A 25,365-nucleotide genomic window follows, 5' to 3' on the forward strand; every position below is an offset into this window, starting at 1 on the left:
AATGCCAGTACAAGTCCAAAGCAGCAGTGAACTGCACTGTTATTAGGTAATTGTTCTACAGTGGCTTCATCTGTGTTTCAGTCTGATGTTCCTGATGTTTTTCCCCTCTCTCAGGCTTTCAGGATTGTGTAGTTTCTGGGGATCCACACTACAACACCTTTGACAAGAAGTACTACAGCTTCATGGGAACCTGTACTTACACACTGGCCAGAAGCTGTAGGAACAGCACAGGTACACACTATTTTGAGACATTTATTCATTAAGATGTTTGGGTTTCATTGCACCTGTTCTAGTCTTGCCACACCACACGCACAAATGAAAGTTTAAATGAGCTAAATTTACTCATTTATTATTTTCATCGCAAAGCATGACAGATGTTGTTTTCATTCACGTTTGCTGCAAAGAGAAGACACTGAATGTCAGTGGTGGTTTGTATGTTAATGCCAATATTCACCTTTAATATAAACACACAATATTCCTGATTGTCGTGGTCTTCCCTGTGCAGGCCCTTGGTTCTCTGTGGAGGCAAAGAATGAAGAGAGAGGAGTTGCAGGAGTGTCATACCTGAGGAAGCTATATGTGACAGTGGATGGAATTACTGTGACCCTGATGAAGAGCAGTAGAACACTGGTCAGTATATGAATGAATTACTATCTCTTGTATTTCCCATCTTTAAGTAAAATGTGTGCCAGCAGACATCCCACACAGAAGTTGTATCATCACCATGTATGTCTTATGTCTACACATAACTGACATTTTAGCAAAGAACTCAAATTATATCTTTAGTTACATTGTTGCTAACAACATGTAAAAAAAACAAAACAGATTTTTCCCATTTTGTCAGTTGAATCTATGCCAAAGATAACACAGTGTGATAGGCATAAAGCAATGTCTTTCTTGCTTGTTAAAACTATACAAAGTCTGTTTTTGCCTGATATACTGCACATTGCACACTCTTTGTACTTTTATACTCCCTGACCTGTCCACCAATTAGACGTTTACACAGTCTGTTTAACATCTTTATATTCTTATGTTCTTAACATCTTTTTCTTCATCACTGAATCAGGTGAACGGAGTACGGGTGGCTCTGCCCCACTCCCCCTCTCCTCTCATGTCTATTAGTCTTGCTGGTCAGTTCATCACGCTTCAAACATCCTTTGGCTTGAGGGTGCGTTGGGATGGAAACCATTATGCCCAGATCTCAGTTCCCAGGTTAGTATAAATATTGGTTTGAACTATTTTGATATTGTAGAACTTATTTTTATTTGCTTCACACATTCATACAATACACCTGACCACTGTCTCCATTGCTCCATCATTCTTTTTTTGATGACCACTTTCTTCTGATGCAACCATAACCTAACGATCTGAAGAAACTCTGATAGATAACGATCTAAACTGCTGAACATCACCAGTTGTTTTATGTATGTTGTGAAAACAAAGCAGTCCATTTGTGTGCATATTGTGGACTTATGCAACTTTTAATATATACTAACGATGCCCTGGTTTATTGTATCAGGGATCTTTGCATTCTCTTCATTTGTTTCTAGAATTACAATAAAAGGCCAAGCAACACCTTATTAAACATTGCAAATATTCTTAAGCTTGTCTTATTTTAATCCTACATATCCTGCCTTGACTTTGTCCTACCAGCTCCTACTATGACCAAATGTGTGGCCTTTGTGGTGACTATGATGGGAACCCAGACAATGACTTCACTAAACCTGATGGCACTGTGGCAGGAAATAGTAATGACTTTGGGAACAGCTGGCAGACCAAAGACGATGAAGATGACTCGTGAGTTCCAACATATCTATCTTTCTGTCTTTTGGATTTCTTCTGGTTATGTCTTTCGTTACCTTACTGTCGGACTCTTTCTGACAAACTGAAGAGGATGTAACTGTGTTTTGTATTTGTATTGACCAGATGTACCCCAGGAACAAAGCCTGATCCAGACTGTGACCCCAACTTGGAAGCTGAAGTTGTAAAACCAGAGAAATGTGGTAAAATTACAGACCCTACTGGACCCTTCCGGTAAGAATTCACAACCCCTCCACTTTTGGTTATCGACTTGGTTAAACTGATGGGATTCCTGGGTTTTTACAACGTTTTTTCCTGACCTTATAAAATCATGAACTAGATGGCAGCATGCCTGGTAATCACCCAACTGACCTGTAAAATATGAATAAATATTTTCAATACTATTACTGTAATGCTGTAATGAACCCGTCTGGCACTGGGATGCCAGTTTCGTTCTTTGTCCCTCATTCTCAAACGCAGCAGCAAGTTTTTACCAATGACTTGCCAGTTTATCTCTATCTATCGTTGCAAAAAACCTGGGATACCAGGTTCTTTCTATAACCCTCCTTTGCAAATGCCACAGTGAGCTTTTGGCACCAGGATGCCAAGTTATTATTCCTCATTTGCAAATGCATCAACAAGGTTTTCTACCCAGGAGATTCCAGTTTCCCTTCCCCTCTGTCCCTCCCTCGCAAAATGCAGCAGCATGCTTCTTGGCACTAGGATGTCAGGCTTTCTTTATCTACCCCTCCTTCTTAAATGCAGGAGCAAGCTTTTAGCACCGGGTTGCCAGTTCCTCTTCCCTCACTCCCCTTTTCACAAAAATGCAGCAGCATGTGTTTTGGCACTGGAATGTCAGGTTCTCTTTCTCTGTCCCTCGTTTGCATATGTACCAGCAAGCTTTTGGCCCCGGGATTCTGGGTTTCTTTTTCTGTTCCTCCTTTACAAATGCAGCAGCAGGCTTTTAGTACTGGGATGCCATGTTTTCTTTCTCTTTTCCTCCTTTACAAATCCAGCCGAATGCTTTTTGCAATGGTATTCCAGGTTCTATTTCTCTGTCCGTCTTTTTCAAATTCGCCAGCATACATCTGGCACCGGGATGCCAGGTTCTTTTCCTTCATTTGCAGTAGCAAGCTTTTCTTCCCTCTATCTCTCCTGAGCAAAATGCAGCAGCGTGCTTTTTGGAACCTGGAAGCCAGTTTCTCTTTCCTCTTTCCCCAATAACTTGGATGCCAGGGTCCATGCATCTATCTATCTTTCACAAAATGTAACAGTGCACATTCCTGACACCATATTGCCAGTCTTTTTCTCCATATCGATCATTTTCAAACACAGCAGTAAAAGCTTTTACGAGCCGTCAAGCCATTGCCTGATGTCTTAAAATACAGACATGCATCCATCCAGCCTCCACACCAGTCGAGCCACGTTGCCACTCGATCAGGGGTTCTCCTCATTCAACTATTAAGGTCTTTCGTTGTCTGAAATTTGCTTTGATGTCTTCTCCCACCATTCCTTCGTAATTTTCCGAACTCAACCACTCCACTCTCTGGAATCCTTGACCACCTTCTCTCTGCGCTTCTCTTTTGTCCTGCTTTCCTTCTTCCACCTCAACCTGTAGCGGCAGATGGCTGTCCTTCCATGGGAATGGTTTTGCCAGAGGTTTCTTCCTGTTAAAAGGAGTTGTTCCTTCCCACTGTCGCCAAAGTGCTTGCTCATAGGGAGTCATATGATTGTTGGGTTTTCTCTGTAGGTATTACTGCAGGGTCTACCTTACATATAAAGAACCTTGAGGCGATTGTTGTTGTGATTTGGGGCTGTATAAATAAATTGAAAAGAAAAATTGAATTATTACTGCAGAGGTCTTTCACCTTCACAATGCACAATTATTGCTGCTTCTAGGCGGCCAGTCCCCTCTGCGCCCTTCCCTAAAGCTCAGTTCAACTCATGTTTAAGCCATTCACCTTTTTCTAATAGAAACACTGTAAAATGTAAAATGAGGATGTGGGCTCAGCTAGTGAATTAGAGATAAAGTATCCAAACACTTCCCTTCCTGTTCTTATCTATATATAATCCCCCAGTTCTACTAGCTGTTTGTTCTTCCATTCATTCCCAACCCTCCCTCCCCTTTTTCAATTTCAATTCTTTCAGTGTTTCACTTCTCATTAGTACATGGGGATCTGCCAGCCCAGGAGCCACTGCCAGTCCCCAGCGAGGCCTTCCCCAAACCGCAGTTCAATTCATGTTTAAGCCATTCACCTTTATTCAATGGCCCCATCTAGTGAATTGTTGCTAAACTTATGCAACAGTTGTTGACTGTTTCACCACCAAATGTAGCTTTTTTGTTTGTTCGAACTCAGATTTTCAGTATATATGAGCCTCTGCCTTTTCCTACCTAAGCTAAGTGAGTGCTTTTCTCTGTTACAGGGAGTGCATCAGTGTAGTTAATCCCACTCCATTCTTCCAAAGCTGTGTGTATGACATGTGTCAGTTCAACGGCCAGCAGCACGTGCTGTGTGACCAGCTCCAGGCCTACACTGACGCATGTCATAGTGCTGGAGCCAAAGTCTACCAATGGAGAACTCCAGACTTCTGCCGTAAGTTTGAATCTGAGATATACCAAATATATCTAAATGATATATGATAGTTTAATAATAATATCAGCTGTTCTTTCTGAATATCATAAAGTATATATAAAACATAGTCACAGTGACATCACCCATTGGCTTGATAAGCCCCATTCTGAAGCATAAATGAATAAAGACTTGAATAATACCTTCTCATTTTGGAAAAATGAGCCTTCAGCATTTTCCCTTTTAAATGGGGTGCATGCCATAGCTTCTCCATTTGGAAGTTGTCTCCACCTGTAAATATAACCACGATATATTACATCCTGCTCACCAACATTATAATTGAACTTATAATCATATTTATAATTGTATAGGGAGGAGAGTTTAAGATACAGTGCACAATGCTGAAACCAATGTAAAATATTCAATGCAGTTAATATTGTCCTTGCTTTCATTTATGACACTGAGTTAAATCAATATGAGATACGTAGGTGCCCTGTCTTTGAATCATCCTACTACCCACTCCCTTCTCTGTTGCTATTTGTCCACCATTGTTCCCTCTCATTATTGTTCATCCCTGTGTTTGTCCACACAGCTCTGACCTGTCCTCCCAATAGCTCCTACTCCCTTTGTGTGAATTCATGTCCTGAGACATGTCTTGGTGTGGTGGGACCACCTGGCTGTGAGGAAGTGTGTGTAGAGGGTTGTGAGTGTAACCCTGGCTTCATTCTCAGTGATGACAAATGTGTGGAACTGAGAGACTGTGGTTGTGTGGACCCCAGTGGAACCTATCACCCTGTAAGTGGAAAGAGCCTCCAAACAATTAAAACCATATTCCATTTACCTTTAAAATGTGCTAAGCTCATGCTAACATCATTTTCAGTTCTCTTTATGACTTCAACAGGAGAGACGCCAAAAGACCCTACAGTAAAAAAGAAATTAAAACTCAACTAAATTAAGGGTGCATAGACTGCAGTGAACTGTTGGCACACAAATATTGGTTTTACAACAAAGATTTTTACTTTCAACTTATCAAGCACAGGTTATATTTATTATGCTGTATTTTGCCTGAATTTAAAAGACACTGGTGTTATAGAATTTGTATTTTTGTCACAGCATTTACATACTGGTGCCACCACAATTAGCAAGCCCAAAATCAATAAATAAATGAGTAAAGGTTGGCCTAATTAGTTAGTGGCATACAGAATCCCTGGTTTGCATCCAAATGTATATTTATCATTTAGATCTTTATATTCGTGTGATGTATAAGAGAGAATTACATGACAGAATTTTGATTGTTTTTTGTATTCTGTGTACATTTGTCAGGTGGGCGATGACTGGTACTTGGAGGGTTGTGAACAAAAGTGTATGTGTCACAGTGGAGGTCTGCTACAGTGTCATAACACCAGCTGTAACCCAACTACTGAGAGCTGCCAACTACAAGATGGAGAATATGAATGCCACCCTCTGGGTATGTTAATCACACAGCTTCACATAGAAATAGCTGCATGAATGCATGGATGTGGATTACAGTGTCAAGTGCTTTATCCGACTGGTCCTAGAAATGCAGTAAATAAATGCAGTCATTTTAGCAACAGGCGCTCCAAACCTCCACTGTCTCAACTGATGTTGTTTTTTTGGACTGAGTTTGTTAACACTGCATAATAACTTCCTACCTTTTTAGTTCCTGAAAGAGTATCTGCGCATTTTCCAGTAATCCTTTTTCTTTCTATCCAGACCTGTGTCCTCCTAACGCAGAGTATATAGAGTGTGGTCCAGCTTGCATTCCTACATGTATGGAACCCTCTACCAACTGTTCTGGCTCCTGCATCACTGGGTGTTTCTGCAAACCAGGCTTTGTCTTCAAAGGACGGCACTGCGTGCCGCTGGACAAGTGTGGTTGTTTAGATGACAACAATAACTATTATGAGGTCAGATGTCCTAGTTAGTACTGTGTACAGTGTACATTTAAAGACATACAGTATACTTTCTCAGTACTGATTGTTTTCATTTTATCCAGCCTGGTGAGATAGTATTTGGAGATGGCTGCACAAAGCTGTGTCACTGTGTAGGGAACTACACTTTGGAATGTGTTGATAACTCCTGTGACCCCACTGAAGAGTGTCGAGAGGTTAATGGTGTTGCAGGCTGTTATCCTAAAGGTAATAATGTTTGTTGACTTTATTGTTGTTGACTTGATTTAATGCAGTGTAATAAATTACATCTGCACAAGGAGCACCTTGTGTTGTGCTTTACAGTCAGTCGGTATAACTTGATAGTTGACAGTGTGGAAATTACAATTTTCTCATATATTATTCCTTTAGGTACATCCACATGCATAGCATCTGGCGATCCACACTACACCAGCTTTGACAAACGCAAATATGACTTCATGGGCAACTGCAGCTATCTGATGTCTAGTCCATGCAATGACACAACTGTGCCCTACTTTGAGGTCCATACTGACAATGAAAACCGGTATAACAGGCCGACCATCTCCTATGTGAATGCCGTACATGTATACGCACAGATGATAAAGATCTCCATTCTCAAAGGTGGCACTGTGCAGGTAAGACATGAGAAGAAGAAACAGGATGTTTTGCATGTGAAAACCAATCACGCTTTCACGTTATCAGGCACTACTGCATTACAAACAAACATCATTCTGTGGTACAAACCACTGCACATGCTCAGGAACACTTCTGAAAACCACTGCAATTGACCATGGAAAGAAACTTGCACTTACACTTAGCACTTAGTTCCTCCTACGCCGAGCGACGCATCGGGCAGCTAACAATCTCCATCGATGTCGGTCAGGGGCGAATGTTTCAGCTTCGTCCCAGGCGATGTCGACTGTTTTCAGATCATCCATAAACATTCGACGTCATGTGATATTTGGTCGGCCTTGCTTTCGCTGGTTCTGCCAAAGGCTTCTTCCTGTTAAAAGACGCCTCTGTCACCAAAGTGCTTGGTCAATGGGGTCATATGATTGTTGTTTTTTTTCTCTGTATGTATTATTGTAGGGTCTATCTTACAATATAAAGCACCTTGAGGTGACTGTTTTTGTGATTTGGGGCTATATAAAAAACATTGAATTTAAATGAATTGAATTGGAGATGTCGGAGGACACCGGCAGCCTTCCCTACTCTGGAGTTGACATCTTGATCAGAGATCCCGTCATTCGAGATGATGCTGCCCAGATATGTGAAATTTTCCAACTTATCAGCACGTTATTGGTTGATTATGACGGGAACATGGGCAGTTGTGTAGCCAACTCCGAGTACCTTGGTTTTCTTGGCGCTGATTCGTACTCCGACTTCCTCACCTGCCTCTACAAAGCTGCAGTCCATTCTTGGAGGTCTTCCGTAGTCGAGCCCAGTAGGGGCCCAGTAGCCAATTCAAAAGAATGAGGCAAAGCACTTTCCCGAGTACCGACAGCAGCGTGATGCCCCGGCAGTTGTTACAGTCACCCAAATCGCCTTTCGGGAAGTTTGGTGATAACACCTTTTTCCCATTCATAGGGTACACGCGATGTTGTCCAGCAGGCGTTTAGGGGTCTTCTAAGGGCGCCATCCAATCATCTGTCTGGACGCAGAACCGGGAGTTGGAGCAGAGACCACAAAAGGCGTCTACAAACTGCTGGGGGACTCCATATTGACGTGGGATAGCCCATAGAGTCGGCCGGTGGACGTTGTCAAAAGCTTTCTTGAAGTCATTGAAATTACCCATTCATAGGGTACATGCGATGTTGACCAGCAGGCATTTAGGGGACTTCTAAGGGCGGCATCCAACTGGGCTTCGTCATCCTTCAGCATTGTGGGGAGGAACTCGTCCAGGCCAGCATCGCTGTCTTGACTTCAGCGTTGATGATTTTTCCGATATCGACAGGAAGAAGATCCATGGAGGATGCAAGTTCTTTGGCCTCGAACAAGTGGAGTGGCTCGGGCTGGTTTAAAGTATCGCAGAACTGTTTGGCTCAACATTGGTCTTGCTCAGCTTCAGTGAGGAGGACTCGTCCATTTTGTCTCGGATTGGGACCAAGCGGCCACTGCGAGCCCCTGTTAGATCGTACAATGCGATTTAATATTCGGGTATCGTTCTGGTCGACTGTTTTCTTGGGCATCCATGCCTTTGGCTTCGATCCACTCTCGCTTGTCATACCGGCAGCTGCATTTGACATGTCGGGCAAGAGCTGAGTTGTTCAGACATCATTGGCATGATAAAGGAACGTTTCTTTTCAGTTACAGATAGTAATGTTGTGACATGAGTAATTCAAAAATGAAAATGTTGGCTAATAATTGACCAGATTTGATGTACTCTGCCTATTTTCCCATACAGGTTAATGGGACCAATGTCAATCTGCCACTGTCTCCGTCCCCTGGTATTTCTGTGTTCAAGTCAGGAAAACACTACACTGTCTCCATGAACTTTGGTGTGACGGTTCGCTATGATGGAAACTCCTTCATGGACATTAAAGTAATCGAAGAGTGAGTGAAGACCAAATTCATGGTTTCCTTATAAAGTGGTGTTTTAATCACAAGTTCACCAGTCCAGAAATCTACATCCATACTGATACAACTAAAACTATAACACATATTCATATACTGAACATGAATCCTTTATCTGTAAGGAGTAGTAAGGTGATAAAGGCAGAGATTAATGACACAGCTAGGATATTTTATTTAAACAATTTAGCAGGGGCAACACAAACAGCTCCCTCAAAATTTCAAGATAAAATCACACAAAACTTCTAATTTCCTGACTAGTTAATTCTATGCTGATGCTATCAAACACATCAAATGTACATGTCTGATCTTTTAGTCTTACTAATGTGTGGGGTTTAGTCTACTGCTGAAAAGAAACTTGGCTGCAATTAAAACACGTTGTAGTTCTGGCTTACTTGTTAGTCTTTCTTGCATAAGACTCTAACACAATCATTTTCTGCAATCTGCAGCTATCAGAACAAGCTGTGTGGCCTGTGTGGCAACTATGATGGAGATACCAAAGATGACTTCCGCAAACCAGATGGAAGCTTAGCTGAAAATGCCAATGACTTTGGACACAGTTGGAACATGAATCCAGAGTGAGTATTGCAGAGATGCAAGTGTAAAGAAACATTTACCATTGACAAAAGACAAATGTTCTTAAGATGATGGTCTGTCTTGACAGATGTAATGAGAAACCCAACACTACGATCCCTGGGTGCAATGAAGAAGAACAGGAACTGTATGAAAGCTCTGGATATTGTGGCATTCTGCTGGACAAAAATGGACCTTTTGCTGTGTGCCATCCCAAAGTCAACCCCAATGTATGTTCATGTAGAGGATAGTGCACATATAATAAACAAATGTGGAACCAGTCCTTATTCTGAGCTTGTTGTATTGGTCTATGTGTGTGTGCATTCAGGGTGAAAATGTGATATTCGTAATAGTGGAATAATTTGAATATGTGGTTTTAGATGGTCACACAATATAAAGCATTGTAACAAAGTGATTGTTTGTTCTCAGAATTACTTCAGGGACTGTGTCTTTGACTTGTGTGAGCTGGATGGTGCCAAGCCCATTTTGTGTGAAGCCATTGAAGCCTATGTCAATGAATGCCAAGATCGTGGGGTCAACCTTGGACCATGGAGGAATGAAACCTTCTGCCGTGAGTATTGGAAGGACAAATGATTTAATTTAGTAGTAAAATATCTTTAGGTATATCATTAGGTAAAAATCAGCTTGGCTGAGTAGTTGGGAGAAAATAACACAAAGAAGTTTATGTCAGTTTTGACTTGTGGAAGAGTACTTCATACGGGCTTCCTACTCACTAAAGTTAACTGAGGGAGTGCTGCTTTAGCATACCTAGTTGGGCAGACAACATATGCCAAGAGGCTGCAGGAGACTGGGTTACCACCAAACTCAAACAATCTAGTTACACGGAAGACAACACAGCTGGAAGTGCCAAAGACGTATCTCTTTTCTTGTGAAAAGCTGTCATTTTATATTTTAACCAGCACATACTTTTGTTTCCTATCACTAACTTCAACCTCTTGTGGTCTGCTTAGCACTGAGCTGTCCCCCAAACAGCCACTACGAACCTTGTGCAGATCCTTGTCAGGAAACATGCTTTGGAAAACCCCCCTCCTGCTCTGGTCCCTGCTCTGAGTCCTGTGTGTGTGATCCCAGCTATGTCCTGAGTGCTGGCAAGTGCGTTAAGGAGAACATGTGTGGCTGCAACCACACGAACGGCCAGTATTATGAGGTATGGTGAAGTGGGTCTGATAGGCCGGCAGTGAATCATTTGGCCCTTTGTATTTCAAGTCAGGTCACTTGCAGTCTCTTTATGTCCTCTCTAAAACAACATTTTCATACATACATGCATAAAAGGATCTACAAAGAATCATCTGTGCCTGCTATGCTTAATTGTCAATTTTGTTGTCTGTTTGTCAGCCTGGAGAGGAGTTTTTTGAGGAAGACTGCAAGCGAAAATGTTGGTGTGGTGCAGCTGGAATTACCTGTGAAGCCTCTGAATGCCCCCCAATGCATGAATGTAAACTTCAGGATGGAGAGCTGGGCTGCTATCCTACGAGTATGTTTGTAATGTTCACACCTAAAAAAAACACAGCAAAGCTGTAGCCATTATATTCTAAGTAGGTTTCCAGATCTCATGGGTTGGACTGCCAACCTGAAAAGTTTTGCAACTGTGTTTGATGTGATGCTGTAGACTTTGTCAAAGTTCTCAAACGAGCATTTTCTATCCCTGCTCTAATATACATAATTAGACTGAGCAATGGAAGATAGAGAAGCACAACCCACAGGCGTCTTTTACTTTCAATAACAGTGAAATATTTATGTGTGTGTTGCTGTTATGTTTCTTTTGCTCTCTTCTGTACAGTTTGTCTATAACAACACGTGTTACATGCAATTCTTTATAATACAAAATCACAGAATTGCAGAAAATTTTTGTCTAGTCAGGAAATGACATATTCTTTGCATCTTTTTTATCATCTGTGTTTCAGTCTGATGTTCCTGATGTTTTTCCCTCTCTCAGGCTTTCAGGATTGTGTAGTTTCTGGGGATCCACACTACAACACCTTTGACAAGAAGTACTACAGCTTCATGGGAACCTGTACTTACACACTGGCAAGAAGCTGTAGGAACAGCACAGGTACACACTATTTTGAGACATTTATTCATTAAGATGTTTGGGTTTCATTGCACCTGTTCTAGTCTTGCCACACCACACGCACAAATTAAAGTTTAAATGAGCTAAATTTACTCATTTATTATTTTCATCGCAAAGCATGACAGATGTTGTTTTCATTCACGTTTGCTGCAAAGAGAAGACACTGAATGTCAGTGGTGGTTTGTATGTTAATGCCAATATTCACCTTTAATATAAACACACAATATTCCTGATTGTCGTGGTCTTCCCTGTGCAGGCCCTTGGTTCTCTGTGGAGGCAAAGAATGAAGAGAGAGGAGTTGCAGGAGTGTCATACCTGAGGAAGCTATATGTGACAGTGGATGGAATTACTGTGACCCTGATGAAGAGCAGTAGAACACTGGTCAGTATGTGAATGAATTACTATCTCTTATATTTCCCATCTTTAAGTAAAATGTGTGCCAGCAGACATCCCACACAGTAGTTGTATCATCACCATGTATGTCTTATGTCTACACATAACTGACATTTTAGCAAAGAACTCAAATTATATCTTTAGTTACTTTGTTGCTAACAACATGTAAAAAAAACAAAACAGATTTTTCCCATTTTGTCAGTTGAATCTATGCCAAAGATAACACAGTGTGATAGGCATAAAGCAATGTCTTTCTTGCTTGTTAAAACTATACAAAGTCTGTTTTTGCCTGATATACTGCACATTGCACACTCTTTGTACTTTTATACTCCCTGACCTGTCCACCAATTAGACGTTTACACAGTCTGTTTAACATCTTTATATTCTTATGTTCTTAACATCTTTTTCTTCATCACTGAATCAGGTGAACGGAGTACGGGTGGCTCTGCCCCACTCCCCCTCTCCTCTCATGTCTATTAGTCTTGCTGGTCAGTTCATCACGCTTCAAACATCCTTTGGCTTGAGGGTGCGTTGGGATGGAAACCATTATGCCCAGATCTCAGTTCCCAGGTTAGTATAAATATTGGTTTGAACTATTTTGATATTGTAGAACTTCTTTTTATTTGCTTCACACATTCATACAATACACCTGACCACTGTCTCCATTGCTCCATCATTCTTTTTTTGATTACCACTTTCCTCCGATGCAACCATAACCTAACGATCTGAAGAAACTCTGATAGATAACGATCTAAACTGCTGAACATCACCAGTTGTTTTATGTATGTTGTGAAAACAAAGCAGTCCATTTGTGTGCATATTGTGGACTTATGCAACTTTTAATATATACTAACGATGCCCTGGTTTATTGTATCAGGGATCTTTGCATTCTCTTCATTTGTTTCTAGAATTACAATAAAAGGCCAAGCAACACCTTATTAAACATTGCAAATATTCTTAAGCTTGTCTTATTTTAATCCTACATATCCTGCCTTGACTTTGTCCTACCAGCTCCTACTATGACCAAATGTGTGGCCTTTGTGGTGACTATGATGGGAACCCAGACAATGACTTCACTAAACCAGATGGCACTGTGGCAGGAAATAGTAATGACTTTGGGAACAGCTGGCAGACCAAAGACGATGAAGATGACTCGTGAGTTCCAACATATCTATCTTTCTGTCTTTTGGATTTCTTCTGGTTATGTCTTTCGTTACCTTGCTGTCGGACTCTTTCTGACAAACTGAAGAGGATGTAACTGTGTTTTGTATTTTTGTGTTGACCAGATGTACCCCAGGAACAAAGCCTGATCCAGACTGTGACCCCAATTTGGAAGCTGAAGTTGTAAAACCAGAGAAATGTGGTAAAATTACAGACCCTACTGGACCCTTCCGGTAAGAATTCACAACCCCTCCACTTTTGGTTATCGACTTGGTTAAACTGATGGGATTCCTGGGATTTTACAACGTTTTTTTCCTGACCTTATAAAATCATGAAATAGATGGCAGCATGCCTGGTAATCACCCAACTGACCTGTAAAATATGAATAAATATTTTCAATACTATTACTGTAATGCTGTAATGAACCCTTCTGGCACTGGGATGCCAGTTTCGTTCTTTGTCCCTCATTCTCAAACGCAGCAGCAAGTTTTTACCAATGACTTGCCAGTTTATCTCTATCTATCGTTGCAAAAAACCTGGGATACCAGGTTCTTTCTATAACCCTCCTTTGCAAATGCAACAGTGAGCTTTTGGCACCAGGATGCCAAGTTATTATTCCTCATTTGCAAATGCATCAACAAGGTTTTCTACCCAGGAGATTCCAGTTTCCCTTCACCTCTATCCCTCCCTCGCACAATGCAGCAGCATGCTTCTTGGCACTAGGATGTCAGGCTTTCTTTCTCTATCCCTCCTTCACAAATGCAGGAGCAAGCTTTTAGCACCGGGTTGCCAGTTCCTCTTCTGTCCCTCCCTTTTTCACAAAAATGCAGCAGCATGTTTTTTGGCACAGGAATGCCAGGTTCTCTTTCTTTCTCTATCCCTCGTTCACAAATGCAGTAGCACGCTTTTAGCACCGGGTTGCCAGTTCCTCTTCCGTCCCTCCCCTTTTCACAAAAATACAGCAGCATGTTTTTTGGCACTGGAATGCCAGGTTCTCTTTCTCTGTCCCTCCTTTGCAAATATACCAGCAAGCTTTTGGGCCCGGGATTCCTGGTTCCTTTCTCTGTTCCTCCTTTACAAATGCAGCAGCAGGCTTTTAGCGCTGGGATGCCATGTTTTCTTTCTCTTTTCCTCCTTTACAAATCCAGCAACATGCTTTTAGCACTGGGATGCCATGTTTTCTTTCTCTTTTCCTCCTTTACAAAACCATGGAATACCATTGCAAAAAGTGAATACTTTTTGCAATGGTATTCCAGGTTCTATTTCTCTGTCCTTCTTTTTCAAATTCGCCTGCATACATCAGGTACCGGGATGCCAGGTTCTTTTCCTTCATTTGCAGTAGCAAGCTTTTCTTCCCTCTATCTCTCCTGAGCAAAATGCAGCAGCGTGCTTTTTGGCACCTGGAAGCCAGTTTCTCTTTCCTCTTTCCCCAATAACTTGGATGCCAGGGTCCATACATTTATCTATCTTTCACAAAATGTAACAGTGCACATTCCTGACACCGTATTGCCAGTCTTTGTCTCCATATCGATCATTTTCAAACACAGCAGTAAAAGCTTTTACGAGCCGTCAAGCCATTGCCTCATGTCTTAAAATACAAACATGCATCCATCCAGCCTCCACACCAGTCGAGCCACGTTGCCACTCGATCAGGGGTTCTCCTCATTCAGCTATTAAGGTCTTTCGTTTTCTGAAATCTGCTTTGTGGTCTTCTCCCACCATTCCTTCGTAATTTTCCGAACTCAACCACTCTACTCTCTGGAATCCTTGACCACCTTCTCTCTGCGCTTCTCTTTTGTCCTGCTTTCCTTCTTCCACCTCAGCCGGTAGCGGCAGATGGCTGTCCTTCCATGGGAATGGTTTTGCCAGAAGTTTCTTCCTGTTAAATGGAGTTGTTCCTTCCCACTGTCGCCAAAGTGCTTGCTCATAGTTAGTCATATGATTGTTGGGTTGTTTCTGTAGGTATTACTGCAGGGTCTACCTTACATATAAAGCGCCTTGAGGCGATTGTTGTTGTGATTTGGGGCTGTATAAATAAATTGAATTGAAAAATTGAATTATTACTGCAGAGGTCTTTCACCTTCACAATGCACAATTATTGCTGCTTCTAGGGGATGCCTTCTTTGGGGATCTGCCAGCCCGGGAGGCACCAGTCCCCTTTGCGCCCTTCCCTAAAGCTCAGTTCAACTCATGTTTAAGCCATTCACCTTTTTCTAATAGGAAAACTGTAAAATGTAAAATGACAATGTGGACTCAGTTAGTGAGTTAGAGATAAAGTATCCAAACACTTCCCTTCCTGTTCTTATCTATATATAATCCCCCAGTTCTACTAGCTGTTTGTTCTTCCATTCATTCCCAACCCTCCCTCCCCTTTTTCAATTTCAATTCTTTCACTGTTTCACTTCTCATTAGTACATGGGGATCTGCCAGCCCAGGAGCCGCCGCCAGTCCCCAGCGAGGCCTTCCCCAAACCGCAGTTCAATTCATGTTTAAGCCATTCACCTTTATTCACTGGCCCCAGCTAGTGAATTGTTGCTAAACTTATGCAACAATTGTTGACTGTTTCACCACCAAATGTAGCTTGTTTGTTTGTTCGAACTCAGATTTTCAGTATATATGAGCCTCTGCCTTTTCCTACCTAAGCTAAGTGAGTGCTTTTCTCTGTTACAGGGAGTGCATCAGTGTAGTTAATCCCACTCCATTCTTCCAAAGCTGTGTGTATGACATGTGTCAGTTCAACGGCCAGCAGCATGTGCTGTGTGACCAGCTCCAGGCCTACACTGACGCATGTCATAGTGCTGGAGCCAAAGTCTACCAATGGAGAACTCCAGACTTCTGCCGTAAGTTTGAATCTGAGATATACCAAATATATCTAAAAGATATATGATATATAAAACATAGTCACAGTGACATCACCCATTGGCTTGATAAACCCCATTCTGAAGCATAAATGAATAAAGACTTGAATAATACCTTTTCATTTTGGAAAAATGAGCCTTCAGCATTTTCCCTTTTAAATGGGGTGCATGCCATAGCTTCTCCATTTGGAAGTTGTCTCCACCTGTAAATATAACCACGATATATTACATCCTGCTCACCAACATTATAATTGAACTTATAATCATATTTATAATTGTATAGGGAGGAGAGTTTAAGATACAGTGCACAATGCTGAAACCAATGTAAAATATTCAATGCAGTTAATATTATCCTTGCTTTCATTTATGACACTGAGTTAAATCAATATGAGATACGTAGGTGCCCTGTCTTTGAATCATCCTACTCCCACTCCCTTCTCTGTTGCTATTTGTCCACCATTGTTCCCTCTCATTATTGTTCATCCCTGTGTTTGTCCACACAGCTCTGACCTGTCCTCCCAATAGCTCCTACTCCCTTTGTGTGAATTCATGTCCTGAGACATGTCTTGGTGTGGTGGGACCACCTGGCTGTGAGGAAGTGTGTGTGGAGGGTTGTGAGTGTAACCCTGGCTTCATTCTCAGTGATGACAAATGTGTGGAACTGAGAGACTGTGGTTGTGTGGACCCCAGTGGAACCTATCACCCTGTAAGTGGAAACAGCCTCCAAACAATTAAAACCATATTCCATTTACCTTTAAAATGTGCTAAGCTCATGCTAACATCATTTTCAGTTCTCTTTATGACTTCAACAGGAGAGACGCCAAGAGACACAAAGACCCTACAGTAAAAAAGAAATTAAAACTCAACTAAATTAAGGGTGCATAGACTGCAGTGAACTGTTGGCACACAAATATTGGTTTTACAACAAAGATTTTTACTTTCAACTTATCAAGCACAGGTTATATTTATTATGCTGTATTTTGCCTGAATTTAAAAGACACTGGTGTTATAGAATTTGTATTTATGTCACAGCATTTACATACGGGTGCCACCACAATTAGCAAGCCCAAAATCAATAAATAAATGAGTAAAGGTTGGCCTAATTAGTTAGTGGCATACAGAATCCCTGGTTTGCATCCACATGTATATTTATATACATTTTGATACATTTATATTTATATATTTATTTATCATTTTTGATCTTTCCCACAAATTTCCCACGTGTGGGACTAATAAAGGTTATCTTATCTTATCTTTATATTCGTGTGATGTATAAGAGAGAATTACATGACAAAATTTTGATTGTTTTTTGTATTCTGTGTACATTTTTCAGGTGGGCGATCACTGGTACTTGGAGGGTTGTGAACAAAAGTGTATGTGTCACAGTGGAGGTCTGCTACAGTGTCATAACACCAGCTGTAACCCAACTACTGAGAGCTGCCAACTACAAGATGGAGAATATGAATGCCACCCTATTGGTATATTAATCACACCGCTTCACATACATCTAAAGATTATTATTTCATTTAACACATCTGACATCTCAGTGCATTATCCATTTTATATAGTTCCACTGAAATCTGCATTTGTTTTGCTCATCATGGTAAATGATAAAGTAACTCCCTGCCTTCTTTGTTCAGGAAATGGTATCTGCTCAGTTTCTGGTGATCCTCACTACATAACCTTTGATAAACGTACTCACCATTACATGGGTTCATGCTCCTACACCTTGACCAAACTCTGCAATGTCTCCTCTGGCTTGCCACATTTCACGGTCCATACCCAGAATGAGCACAGAGGAAGTAATAAGAAGGTTTCCTATGTGAGGGCTGTGGTGATCAATGTGAATGGTATCACTGTCATCCTTGGCAAGGGACACACGGTCCAGGTAGGCAGAGGGTTCTTCCAGTCACTCATACAATAAACAGTATCTCTGTTTGCTATCTTAGTGCTTTTACCCATTTTATTTACTACCAACTGAATAATTTTAAGGCCAATATGTACAGCCTAGGCCTATTGGAACAAGAACCACTTGTAAGATTTTCTTTAAATCTCTTCATAATCAGATTTAAGATTTTTATAATCTGCAGCAGTCAAAATAAAACACAATTTTTAAAAAATTAAACTAGTTCTCCACCAAATTTAAATCAACAGAATGCAAGTATAACAAAGCTATATTTATAGCAGCCTCTTTACTGAATGTGTTTTCCTAACATGTGTTTTAATAACAGATTCAGCCTCGTCTCAGTAGAAGGTGGAAACTGTCCCCTGCTGCATTTGTATATAAAGATGGTTGATTTAAAGGAAAAGTCTACTGTAGAGGAACAAAGAACAAGTACACATAATAAGCTGTGTTTTTCTGGCAATAATATTGTGATCTCTGGCTGTTGTCAGGTCAATGGCACTGCGGTTGTTCCACCTGTTACCTCCATCAGGGGAGTTAAGATCTACTTGAGTGGAAAGTTTGTTGTCTTAGAAACATCTTTTAATCTGAGGGTGCGTTTTGATGGAAACCATCATGCTGATGTCACTTTGCCAACTTCCTACAATGGCCTACTCTGTGGGATGTGTGGTAAGAGCCAGTGCAATTATTTGCTGTTGTTCCTTACTAAGTGAATAAAACACAGGATTTGACTAATTAAAATAGAGTGATTTTGAATATCTGTTGTCTCCACAGGAAATTTCAATGGGAACCCTAACGATGACAACTTGAAACCAGATAACACACCAGCTGCTAACACCAATGAGCTAGGAGACAGCTGGCAGGTTGCTGACTCAGACCCCGAGTGAGTCACATTACAGAAAACAGAATATAAGACCTTTAATTTTATCTATTTGTAGATTTTCATTTCTTCATCATTATGTCAATACAAGAATTGTTGATCCTACTTTATTCCTAAGTTCCTTTTATTTCATTGTCATTCGGCTTTGACTGCTACGTCTGCATTAAATATCGCTATTAAACTTTTCAAGTTCTTCCCAGAAATTGTCCTGTACATGTCACCAGTCTCCTGCTAATCTTAGCCTTAGAATTACCAAGCACAAACATGTTGACTCCATTGCAATGAATTCTCCCATTTCCTCTCAGCTGTACTGATGGTACAGAAGAAGAAGATTGTGATGTAAAGGTGGAGGAAGAGGCCACGAAGCCTACCAGCTGTGGCATGATCACTGATCCCAACGGTATGAAAAACACATATGTGTGTGCACGCACTCTCTCTCTCTCTCACTAAGATACACACACACACGCACACATAAAAGAATGTTATCATTACAACTAATAGTCTAATATCATCTACCCATCCATCCATCCATCCATCCATCCATCTATGGTCCTGGGGGCAGTAGTTTAAGGAGACAAGCCCAGACTTTCCTCATCCTAGTCAGCTCTTCTGACATTAATAAGTTATATTTCCAGCGATCTCTCACTCCAACAAGTCCTGGAACTGACCCGCCTCCTTCAATCACAGAATACCTTAACTCAAATGTGTCCAGGTGGCATCCTAGTCAATGCCCGAACCACCTAATTGGCTCCTTTGAATGTGGAGGAGCTGCCACTCTACTCCAAGCTCTTCACCCTATCTTGGAGCCCAGCCACCCTTCGAAGGAAGCTCATTTCCGCCGCTTATGTACATAACCTCATTTTTTTCGGTCGCTACCCAGAGCTCTGAACCGTAGGTCAGGGAAGGATCATAGATTACCCAGATGCTATCCCAATCCGTCTGTCAAATCAATTAAATTTTATTTGTACAGCCACAAATCACAATAACAGTTGCCTCAAGGCACTTTATATTGAAAGGTAGACCCTACAATAATACATATGCACAAGATCCCAAGACCCCTGAACTCATCCCTGACCTGGAGTGAGTGCTCCACCTTTATCTGGCTGAGAACCGTGGTCTTGGACTTGGAGGTTCTCGCTTTACACTCAGCTGCGAAACGTTCCAGTGGAAGCTGGAGCTCACCATGTGATGAACAACAAAATCTGCAAAAGGCAAAGATGGAATCCTGATGCCACCAAATGGACAGCCTTCATTACTTGGCTGTGCCGAGATATTCTTACATAAAAACTATGAACAGAATCAGTGAGAAAGGCCGCCCCTGGCAGCCTACCACTGATTTTCCCAGGGAGGGTGAGAAATGTGATCCCTTATAGTTGGTGCACAGACTCTGCTTCCATTACAGAAGACCTGACTGTAGGATTGAGGATTGTTTGCCATTTTAATGGACTCACCAAACTCCTCCTTTTTCATCTACTGCCTTTCACTCCATTTGGCCCGCAGGTACCTGTTGGATGCCTGTAAATACTAAATAGACTGATTCTTATATGATGCTTTGTATTGTCACAAGCACGTGACTAGAACACACAAACTCCTCCACTGAAACAATATGCTGGTTTACAGAGTGTACTTAATCTTATTAAGCACTGACATTTGATGACTTCAGCACCCTTGTAGACAAAACATGGCTCTCAGCACAAGCCAGGAACTGTGGAAGCGATGCTTGGGAAATGATATGACGTATACATGCAGTAAAACAACCAATTGGTTTGGTGATGTGAAATATAGATATGTGCTGTTAGCTGAAGTAAGCCCTTCATGCCTTTTTCCCACTTTGTATATGTCTCACATATATTAAACAATCTTTACATTTACCTTAAAACTTTTGGGCTGGCCTCTCTGATATATATCACTGTTAGGCTAGACAATGTGGTGAAAATCATCCCCAAGCAGTCGCTTCAACTACACTTTGTTCTATCTTTGATCTTAACCTCAGGAATCTTTAAGCCCTGCCACTCTGTTGTATCCCCTGAGCCATACTTTGAGAGTTGTGTATTCGACATGTGTGCCACTGGAGGTGAGACCGTGGCTCTGTGCCAGGCCATAGAGACCTACGCCGACATGTGTGCTGCTGCAGGAGTCCCCATCGAATGGAGGACGAACACCTTCTGTCGTGAGTCCTGTTTTTCTTTGTGTGTGTATAGAGAAAAAATAGGATCTTAAGTAATACTTTTTCCATTGCTACCAAACGTATTACTAAAGTAATAATAACAATATTAGATGTTTCCCTGAGAAATCAGTGCCTTCATTTTGAGCGTGACAAAATGATCAGTTTAAATATAAAAAGTTGAGTATAAAGTAAGAAAATCCCCATGATTTGTCCAATACACCCAGGTCATCTTCCACTTTCTTTACTACTAGTTACATTATAGTACGTAGTTTATATTTCCATTTAAAACTGCAGTGTCTGCTGTCTAACAGAGGTTACATACGCTTGATTTTTAGGTGCTAAGGAATAATGCTTATATGCCGCTTTATGGGAAACACAAAGGTTTATTGGTCCACAGAAACATATAGTGGACATTCCAGACCCTCCCAGATTTCAAGAAAATTTACCAATATTTGTTTGTTTGTTTTTTTCAGAAAAATATCCTGGTGAAAATAGTGCAGTTTAAACTATATACTCTCATTTGTTTCACTTTCACTAGGTTACATCTCTCACAAGGTTTAGATAATTCCACTGCGAGCACCAAAACTGTCCCTCTTCTGAGTTAGGGGCCAACAATGGTTCAAAAAGAAATGCTGTACACAAACTTTATGAGTTTTGCTGTAACATGTTTCCTGTAGACAAATACAACCTTCTTTTTGTTTATAGCTATGTAACAACTGTTGTGCATTTTTACAAACAACCCTAAAAATTGCTTGACTCCCTCCAGCTCTGAAGTGCCCCCCAGGCAGTCATTACACCTCATGTGGCCCTGCATGTCCTCAGCCGAGCTGTCAGAACCCTGCAGGACACGGCGGCTCTTGCGATCTTCCCTGTGTGGAGGGCTGCATCTGTGACACTGGCCTCATCCTCAGCGGAGACAAATGTGTCCCAATCAGCCAGTGTGGATGCACTGATGGTGATGGGAAATACAGGCCGGTGGGTGTGCAGTGGGAGATTTTCCTTTTTGCAAGAAATTGTGTTTTATGTAAGGGTGCATTAAACTTTTTTGGTATATGTTTAGGTTGGAGACACTTGGTTCACAAAGGCTGACTGCTCAGAGCAATGCAAGTGTGCTGGAAACAACAACATCAGCTGTGAGTCTTGGCAGTGCAGCCCTGCACAGGAGTGCAAAGTGGTGGAAGGAGTACTAGGCTGTCATTCTACAGGTAAACTGAACGAAGGGCTGGATAATTACATGTTCACGTCACCTAAAGCTGTGTCAGTGTATGTTTTTGCCCTTTTACCGAGTCTCATATCCGACCTCAGGTAAAGGAGTGTGTCATGTAGCTGGAGATCCGCACTACTACACTTTTGATGGTGTGATGCATACGTTCATGGGAACTTGCACATATACTCTGGTGGAGGTATGGGAGCAGTTTAACTTACTTTGTACACAACAGATATTCCTGTGGCGCTGTTTTGTCTTTGAAAACAAAATATACACTATTTTAAAGGTGTGCAACGCCACCCAAGTCACTCCTTTCAACATAGTGGCTAAGAATGAGGAACGTGGTCAACCAGAGGCATCATATGTTCGCTCTGTGAAAGTCACCCTGTACCCTGGCACTGTTATTGAACTGCAAAAGGGCCGCAGAGTTCTGGTATGTGACATAGTTTATGATTTTACAGACATTCAAATATAGAGGAACTACGCCATACTGAAACAATCAGCAGCTGACATGATTTCACTTTTCTGTGCTCAGGTGAACGGACAGCGGGTGAAAACCCCAGTTTCCGTTGACTTGGCTGGAGCTAAAGTGATAACCAGTGGAGCCTATAGTCTGCTGGACACAAACTTTGGTCTACAGGTGAAATTTGACGGAGTCCATCACGTTGAGATCACTGTTCCAGGAGAATATTTTGATAAGGTATCAGAAATTAAGACCATGTTTTCTAGTGTCTGCATCACAACTCTTTCAATGTCAAGTCACATGAGGAAATTAAAAATTACAAATTGTGTATGCTAGTCATGGCTGCTTGTAGTAGCTGCTCTGCTGTATATTACAGAAACATTGCAATAACCTTGTTCCACTGGCCTCTTCTCCAGGTGTGTGGCATGTGTGGAAACTACAACCAGAACCCCTCTGATGACAACCTAATGCCCAACAAGAAACCAGCCAAGGATGACATTGAACTGGGAAACAGCTGGAAATCAAATGGAGACAGTGATCCTGGGTCAGTGGGTAACAACCAGTGAACAACTTTTAGTGTTGTTATGCGGATATTAGTTGTAACTCTATCCGGTCTTTAAGTGATGACATGTTGAATCCTGCTTCCAGGTCCAAACTACTCTGCGTTTAATAAGGCTGTTGTGTTTTTAACATGTTTTAATGCTTTGTATCTTGTTCTATTTAATCTGAACAAGCCCCTAAAAACAGTCGGCTTCTCTTGTTTTTCTTTTCTGTTTTTTTACCACTGTTCATTTTAAAGCTCAGTTTTTAAAACCTTACATGTAACTACAGCCCAGCCCATGCAGCAGTACATTAATGACTAACCTCGTATTGTGGATGGATTATCTCAGTTGTTCTCCTGACTGAAGTTTGGTCCGTTTACAGCATCCTGCCATGCGATTGCATTTTTCCCTAACCATCTGGAACCCTCATGTTAACTTTTATCGAGTGGAAAAAGCGATATATAAACATGTAGCACATGATTATATACCAGCTAGCCTACAAACGCCACTGCTGTTTAGTTTTCTGTCTTCATTTATGCTGGAAATGATAGCAGAGCTGTACATTTTGGAAATCCCTCATTCAAACATGCTATATTACATATAGATGGAAACTAGCGAGCTAACTGCTTGCTAACTTCTAACTCCATTACATTTCATAAATTCGGTTTCCATGGATTCCTGGACATTAAACTTAATTGTTCCACCTGGTAAAGCAGCAACGCTGATCATTTTATTAAAGATGAAAGAATTTAGACAGTTTTTAACTCTCAGTGATGCTGCAGTGATCGTTTGACTTTGGGACCTGCAGCGGAGTTTGGACGTCAGACTTAAAGATAGTAGTGGTCTCCAGATTCACCAAACACGCAAAACACCCCTGGTTCCAGATAGTGGTTACTCTAATGAATCAAATGTATGCTGTCCATGTTGGCGAAATTACACCCTGATCCAAATGTTCTTCTGTTCAGTTGTCAGCCAGACACCCGTCCAGACATCCACCCAAAGTGTAGCAAAGAAGAAGAGATGCTGTATGAGGCTCAGTGTGGTGGGGTCATTCTCTCCAATAACTTCAAGCCGTGCCACGCTCTAGTGCCCCCTGAGGCTTTCCTGGCTAACTGCGTCTATGACATGTGCGAGTATGACGGCATGCAGACTACGCTCTGTGACAACGTGGAGGCATATGCCCAGGCCTGTCAGAGTGCCGGTGTCACCATCAGCTGGAGAAACAGCAGCTTTTGCCGTGAGTTACAGTAACAAAGATTCACATAAAGATTTGAATTTATTGTTTGTCTTACCTCATTCTCGTCCCTCTCTGCAGCCCTGCCCTGTCTTCCTAACAGCCACTACTCAGACTGCACAGCCCCCTGCCCTCCCACGTGCTCTGACCTCTTCCCTGTCTTCTGCCATCTGCCTCCAACTACTTGTCTCGAGGGCTGCCAGTGCAATGCTGGTTACGTCCTCAGTGACGGCAAGTGTGTTACTCTGGACCAGTGTGGCTGTCTGGACTCAAACAGGGAGTACCATGATGTGAGTACAGTACTGCCCGTACTGTTGCTAGATGATGGACTCAGTGGGATGTTCCATAATAGAAAATCCTGAGCTCAAAAGTACACAGAGGCTATGAGGATTTAATATTAGCATATTGAAAACCCTTTATTCTAAGTCCAGGTATAACCAGTCCCATGCATGTCTGTGTGTGCGCCCACAGGTAGGAGATTTGTGGCTAACAGATAAATGCACTGAGTCGTGTACCTGTAACCCTGGTGGTGAAGTCAGATGTGAGGACCACAGCTGTAATTCGAATTCACTGTGTGACCTGGACAAGAATGGAAACCGCTACTGCAGACCCACCGGTGAGTTTGAGAGACTTCAAACCTTAATAAACAAGCAAAGTAACAAAAATGACTGTGGTTTTTGACCATGAATCCTCCCATTTCCCACCATCGTTAGAGTTCAATCAGTGCAGCATCTGTGGGGATCCTCACTACCTAACATTCGATGGCTTCAAGCATCACTTCCAAGGTGTCGACACCTATGAACTTGCTCTGGGTCACAACCTGTCGAGCTCCCTGACGCCCCTGGTGGTGAGAGGAAAGAACGTTAGACGTGGAATGAACAAGAGGGTGTCGTTCCTGGAGGAGATGGACATCAATGTTTACGGTGTCAATGTTAAATTCCTGCAGAAGAAGACTGTCCTGGTCAGCTGACACTTTGTTAAAAAAGAGCAGGTTTTCATGCATTTCTAATGGTAAAAATG

General features: G+C 41.7%; 1 protein-coding gene across 1 annotated transcript in view; it reads left to right on the top strand.

The window, feature by feature from the left end:
- zanl (zonadhesin, like) overlaps positions 1 to 25,365 on the top strand; it is an 83,285-nt gene that overhangs the window by 52,755 nt on the left and 5,165 nt on the right. The window contains 40 exon segments of the mRNA XM_080294900.1: positions 115 to 231; positions 506 to 630; positions 1,067 to 1,212; positions 1,654 to 1,797; positions 1,927 to 2,034; positions 4,225 to 4,394; positions 4,963 to 5,165; positions 5,694 to 5,838; positions 6,105 to 6,298; positions 6,388 to 6,529; positions 6,692 to 6,936; positions 8,706 to 8,854; positions 9,322 to 9,450; positions 9,537 to 9,675; positions 9,875 to 10,016; positions 10,417 to 10,613; positions 10,793 to 10,940; positions 11,403 to 11,519; positions 11,794 to 11,918; positions 12,355 to 12,500; positions 12,942 to 13,085; positions 13,217 to 13,324; positions 15,762 to 15,931; positions 16,453 to 16,655; positions 17,283 to 17,427; positions 17,590 to 17,837; positions 18,344 to 18,521; positions 18,627 to 18,735; positions 19,038 to 19,132; positions 20,726 to 20,902; positions 21,666 to 21,874; positions 21,960 to 22,104; positions 22,205 to 22,302; positions 22,393 to 22,539; positions 22,642 to 22,806; positions 22,986 to 23,113; positions 24,077 to 24,348; positions 24,427 to 24,635; positions 24,817 to 24,961; positions 25,059 to 25,306. Of these exon segments, the coding sequence (XP_080151026.1) occupies positions 115 to 231; positions 506 to 630; positions 1,067 to 1,212; positions 1,654 to 1,797; positions 1,927 to 2,034; positions 4,225 to 4,394; positions 4,963 to 5,165; positions 5,694 to 5,838; positions 6,105 to 6,298; positions 6,388 to 6,529; positions 6,692 to 6,936; positions 8,706 to 8,854; positions 9,322 to 9,450; positions 9,537 to 9,675; positions 9,875 to 10,016; positions 10,417 to 10,613; positions 10,793 to 10,940; positions 11,403 to 11,519; positions 11,794 to 11,918; positions 12,355 to 12,500; positions 12,942 to 13,085; positions 13,217 to 13,324; positions 15,762 to 15,931; positions 16,453 to 16,655; positions 17,283 to 17,427; positions 17,590 to 17,837; positions 18,344 to 18,521; positions 18,627 to 18,735; positions 19,038 to 19,132; positions 20,726 to 20,902; positions 21,666 to 21,874; positions 21,960 to 22,104; positions 22,205 to 22,302; positions 22,393 to 22,539; positions 22,642 to 22,806; positions 22,986 to 23,113; positions 24,077 to 24,348; positions 24,427 to 24,635; positions 24,817 to 24,961; positions 25,059 to 25,306 (6,374 nt within the window).

Source organism: Astatotilapia calliptera, chromosome 3 (assembly GCF_964374335.1).
Source record: "Astatotilapia calliptera chromosome 3, fAstCal68.1, whole genome shotgun sequence".
Lineage (NCBI taxonomy): Eukaryota > Metazoa > Chordata > Actinopteri > Cichliformes > Cichlidae > Astatotilapia > Astatotilapia calliptera.